Genomic DNA, 6000 nt, shown 5'->3' on the forward strand with positions numbered 1-6000 from the left:
AAAAAGACACTGAACCATCTGAAAAAAAAAATAAAAATATCTCTAAAACCTCTAAAAAATTTGAGTTTTTTGGACAATTTCGAAGAAAATCCTCTAAAAGTCTGGAGCTTATTTCAGATCACTGAAATACTGTGTAGTTGGTCTTTTTTTTAAAAAAAACAGAAACATTTCCAGGATTGAAGAGCTAAAACCAGTGACCTAGTTTGCTCTAAAAGTCCAATAGGATTAGCGCAGCTCCATCCCATTGACTTCTATGGGACCTTGACTGCGTTTACTCGGCAAAGTTTAGTATAAGAGTTTTTCGTGTTTTTACACTTCTCAAATTTCAAATTTTAGAATAGAGTTTTAGAGAAATAAGCAAAAACCACACATTTTTAAGACAAAAAAAATACAATTTGCGAAAAAAAGTGAATCTGAATGTTAGCAAATAGGCCCCTAAGAGTTAGAACAGACACTAGGAGCTTATTTCAGATAGCAAGATCAATGAAATGCTGTATAGTGGGTCTTTTTTAAAAAAACACAAACATTTCCAGGATTGAAGAGCCAAAACCAATGACCTAGTTCGCTTTAAGGATTTTGTTTCATTACAGTTTTTGTATCTATTCTTAGTCATTTTGTTATACTGACATTTCAGCAATGGTTTTTTTAGGCAAATAATACTTTTTCTGAATTAATTTTAGCCTTCTGCCAAGAACATATCTTCAGCTGCTCATTGCAAGTATTTACTTTTATTATCTGCTGGAGAACAATATATTCTCAATTCCTACCCAGAGAAACTCAGCGTCTACTGTAATTTCTCCCAATGTGAGATGGCTCATTCCTGCTGCCATGCTAATCTGGAAAATAAACTTGTAATAATATCCAGCGTCTCAAACACCAGGAAGGAAATGCAAAATATCTACAGTTATTCGAATACAATAGCAGATGAACAATAAGACCAGAGAACAGCAATTCTGCTCCCTATTTTTAAAACATCAAAATTCAGTTGGAATCGGAAAATTATGCTGTTTCCGTGAATATGTTTCATTTCTAACATATTTCCAGTTTATTTCTCTTTTATTCTTATTTCCTTCTGTTTGTTAAGAAGAAATTTCATCCTTCCCCATAAAAATTATGTCATTCTTTGCATCCTCCTTATTTCTTAAGTGAAGAATTTGTTTTACTTATGGAAGTTTTCCTATCCACTGATTTGTTGAAGTCAATAAAAATGCTATCACGGTGATGGAATTTCAGAAACATTTTAACAGGTTCAGTGCAATTTCCATTTTTACATTGACAACTGTTTCAATTTTGATTGAAACTTTGACTGATAGGTTTATAAATGGACAAAAACAGCTGATGCATTATATAGTAGGATCTGTCTCTATTTTCATGGTTCACAGCTGGTGTCCTTTACTTCATGCCTCCCAGCTTTATATTAATGTATATCCAAGTGTCAAATTCTAGCAGAAAAGAGGTATAACCCGGACAAACTACTACAAGTAAGCTTTATAATTATGCCTTTGATATTTTGCATATTTTGCACCTCTAAAAATATGCCCCTAAAAATGCTGTCAGGATTTTGAAAGGGTTGAGGATGTAACAGCCTCTTCTTGTGAAGGTACAGCACCCGGGAGAAATGTTGAGCAATGGCAGTTTTACTTTATGGTGTAAGGCTTATTTGAGGACCATTCAGGTAATAGTTTAGTATATTAGCTCCTGTGTGCCTTCAACAATGCGTTTTCTGTTATAGTAGAAGATTAATTGAAGGTCAGGCTGAACCTCCAATTTCTTACTAAGAAGGAAGTGAAAGGAGAATGAAGGGCATGATCAGTGGGGGTAAAATATTAGACACCCCAATGAATATAATGGCTTGCCTGAGAACTGGGCTGGTGCTCCTGATTGCTAAAAAATGTACTGGGATGGGGTACTACTGTAGGAGTTGCAAGCTTCTTCCTTATTTTGGGTCCTTTCTTCGGCCCTAGGCCAATTACGTAGACACATGAAAAAAAAGCTTTTTGCTTGAAGTTTTCAGTCTACTTTTAAAGCACACCAGGACCAGGCCCTAAATATGGAACTCAGTAATACCCCAACTCACTGCAGTTTTCAAGAGCACCCGACTTGGGTCTCAGGTAAACAACTATAATCACTGGGGCACCCTTAGTGATTATGTCTTTCCTTCTCCTGTAATAGTTTCTTACTAGTGGTACCTAAGTTGTGCCATGGGATGAAATTTACACCCAGGTTAAAAACAATTTCCAGTGTATAAATGTATCCTATGTTCATGTCAGACTATACTTTTAATGGAGAAGGGTAAAATCAATGGGAGTGCCAAGTTTTCAGGAAGCCCCCATTGTTTCTTGTCACTTTTCTGCAAACCTGAGCTTCTTCAAAAATACACACCAGCCAGGGACACTGTTTGAGAAGTGTTGGACCTCCATCTTGTTCTGGTAAGCAACTAGTAAGATGCCTTTACTTTCCTTCTCCTTTAAGCTCTCTGACCTCATGTTTTGTTTATTTATGCTTTATCCATCTATTTAAGACTGTGTTATTCTTCCTAAATCAATTAGATATTAATATGGATTGTATAAATTCTCTTAAATTAATTAAGAGATTATAAATAATTTGGTGCAAATCCTTATGGCTCACCTGGATGGCATGGTGTACCTTGGAAGGCATAAATCTGGTCTTGGAGCCTCCAGCTGGTATAAGAATGGAGGCTAAGGCCTATATCTGGAGCCAATTTGTGTGTTCTTGTGCTTATGGTTTTTCAGAAGTAATCGAGTACAATAGAAATCTTTTTTTCCCCTTTTCAACAGACATTTTAGGGGAATCAAAGAGAATTTTGAAGGACGTCACACAAAATGTATGTTCCAGCTTCCCCTTTCATTCAGTCACCATTCAAGTGGAACCAGTAGAAGAGCAGAGTCCAGAGTGCATGTTCTGCTATGAGCCGACACAGTGATTAAGGTTATCCCCATCCGTTTGGCTTCATCACAGCCAACCAATGACTATTTTTTTTTTTTTAAAAACAAAGGACATTGACAAGGTGAAAAATACTAGAAATTGTGTAAATTACAAACTCCTCCATCCTTAGCACCTGATATTTATAACTATTACTATTGGCACCAGCCAAAGCTGAGCAAACAATTAAACAGATGTTAGTGCACGGAATGTCGAAACAGAGTTTCTATACGTGGAATATGTGTAGGTTATAATTTCTGGATGTAGCAGTAGAACACTAAGATATTAAGAAGTATTAGCCCACAGACACCTGTTTTTACAAGCCCCTGGTGAAAATTAACTAAGGGTGGTTATTTTAATTCCCATGTTACATTTCTGTCTTTCCATGGAGACAAAGAAGAGCTGACAGATACATGTGCTTCCCGACATGCTTCAGTGCCTTCAGTAAAATACAGAATTCTTCAGAGAAGGACACACATTGACTCTGGCCTATGAAGTAAAGGAACTGAGCTGGCTTTACTGGCCATCAGCGATGGGAAAATGGACAAATGACCAAGATGCTCTGATTGCTTAGCTGCCTTTTCATGCTTAAATGGGAAAAACAATATTTATGGTTACATTGCAGTTACTACTGCTCAAATATTTTGATGGACCATTAAGAATGAAAATGAATAATGACTTGTTTTTGTTCTCCAGGGATTATTAGACCTGTCTTTGTATTTCTTACTGATAGCTCTACCTTAAGTCCCTTTCTCTTCCTGTCAGATTCCCTTACCCTAAAATACCTCTCTTCTCACATCATACTCCTGAATTCTCCAACCCTACCACCATCATCATTTCATATTGCTTTAGGCCCAGTGCATATCAAGTGAAAGCACTTACTTTATGTTGCCATGTTTTAAAATCCCATCACTGCCCCACCACAACCCTCTGCTCCCCTCTCCTAATTTATATACTCTCTACTTGTTGTGTAGCCCCTCAAATCCTCTTTTTACTTCATATATCATTTCACTTTGACCCTCCGCACTTCATATTCCTTTATACACACATCTTAAATATCATATATCCAACCACCTGCCGACCAACAACCAATGGATTTGGACTTTATGTGAACGTCAGGAGCAAAACAAAGTGTAGCCTTGCCCAAAGTATGACATCATTATTCCCATGGGGACTTTACCACTAGAGATACTCAATGTTTAAATTGCCAGAGTAAAAGTTCAATTCTTTATCATTTGACAAACTTAGACTGTGTGTAAATGCTTGGAGTAGAGGTCCCATAATGTGACATCATTACTTTTTCCCTACATCTAAAGGTGGCCATAGATGTAACAATTACGATCTTTCTTGGAAAAGATCTTTCCAAGAAAGAACGTTTGTTTCAATACACACGTGTAGAGCTGAATCGTCAGATAAACATATAGAAACAATAGAATTCTACCTGTATCTGATGATTCAGCACTAAAAATGGCCGATGTTTGGGTGCCTTCAAAGGCACCCGATAAAAATTTTGTACGATATTATCTGTGCGTCTATGACCACCTTAAGACCTGGGGGAAACTGCAGAATCACTGTAAATGGCTCTATTAGTAACATGACACAGAACACTGAGCAAAATGAAGAAAACAAATATTTTTGGGCAATGTGGTGCAGATGTTCTAAAACTACTGAGGACAACTCCAGAATGCCAGTTTGAATATCAATTAGAGTTAAATAAGGGGCAAATGCTAATTTGCTATCGTATATATTTATGGAAGCCCTTCCTGTCTGTGGTAAGGGGCCTCCCCAAACAAATGTTGGTCCTGACCTAACAGTGCACCAGGCGTTATATCGTATTATTGTCTTGTGAGTAGTCAGTATGGCCGTATGGTGGTGGAAAAGGATTGGATGCAAAGGAATCTTGCATATCATAATTAAGAGTAGAAGGTTCAAAGGGGAACTACACCTAAAAATAGATCCTGACACCGGCTGCTGTCGCAATATTTAATTATAATGCACTATTTTTTGTTTTTTTCTGTTGCCATGAGAGCTGATCCATATACAATTTTTGGAGGGCACCAGACATGTTGGAGGGGCTTGTTTAATGCAGAAATAGATGCTAGTTTATATATGCCATGGAGTAAATCATGCACTGTTGTCCATTTGCAGTCAACTTGCTGTACAAATGGTATTGAAGGAAATGTTTCTTTTGTTTATATTGAACCATAAAGGGGCATATTCAATTCTGCAAATATACTTCTGACATATTGAGCCTTCCTCACAATATAACAGGGCGATATTTTGCTTTTCACAGTGTAACTTACTATTCACTGGTCCTTCTTAAAGGGCATGTAAATTCTAAAATAGAATAAGGCTAAACATGCTGTATTTTGTATACTAAATATAAACATGAACTTACTGCACCACAAGCCTAATCAAACAAATGATTTATACTTTCAAAGTTGGCTACAGGGGGTCACCATCTTGTAACTTTGTTAAACATCTTTGTAAGACTAAGACTGTGCACATGCTCAGTGTGGTCTGGGCTGCTTAGGGATTGTCATAAACAAAGCTGCTTGAGTTCTGCATGGCTGGGAAGTAAGGCGGGGGCTCCCCCTGCTGTTCATAAGTATGATTGTTTCCCTGCTCAGCAGTTAGGGACCGTCTGACAATTCCTATCCACAGCAGTAAATGAAGGGAGAATTTCACTGCATACAGTCAGGTTTCTAATAAAAACGGTACACATTTTTTAATTAAAGTATTTTGGAGATAGTTTTCTTTTTCATTAAAGAAAGTAAAAATGGGATTTTATGTTTTTGCCTTTACATGCCCTTTAATAAAGCTATCAATGTGCACATATTGGATGTTGGCATCTGACTGTTTCTTGGTTTGGTTGTGGTTTTTTTTTGTATATTGTGTTTGATGGGGAATTTTTTGAGTAAAATCAGAAAGTAAAACAAATCTAAGACAGCTTTTATGGCTTTAGGAGTTTCTGATCGGGCTTTTTGGGGCAACTCAAATTTTTTGTGGAATAAGAAAACTTGAATTTTTAACCCGATGCTGCAAAAAGCCCGAATC

At 37.0% G+C, this 6000-nt stretch overlaps 1 protein-coding gene across 2 annotated transcripts in view; it reads left to right on the forward strand.

Moving 5' to 3' along the window:
• slc30a8.L (solute carrier family 30 (zinc transporter), member 8 L homeolog) overlaps nt 1–5781 on the forward strand; it is a 29094-nt gene extending 23313 nt beyond the window's left edge. Inside the window, exons 8-9 of one of the 2 annotated variants that reach the window (XM_041566616.1) lie at nt 2799–5262; nt 5756–5781. In XM_041566616.1, the coding sequence (XP_041422550.1) occupies nt 2799–2944 (146 nt within the window). In that variant the 3' untranslated portion in view covers nt 2945–5262; nt 5756–5781. The other variant, XM_018266658.2, reaches the window with a different exon arrangement.
• The last annotated feature ends 219 nt before the right edge of the window (nt 5782–6000 follow it).

This window comes from Xenopus laevis, chromosome 6L (assembly GCF_017654675.1).
Source record: "Xenopus laevis strain J_2021 chromosome 6L, Xenopus_laevis_v10.1, whole genome shotgun sequence".
NCBI lineage: Eukaryota > Metazoa > Chordata > Amphibia > Anura > Pipidae > Xenopus > Xenopus laevis.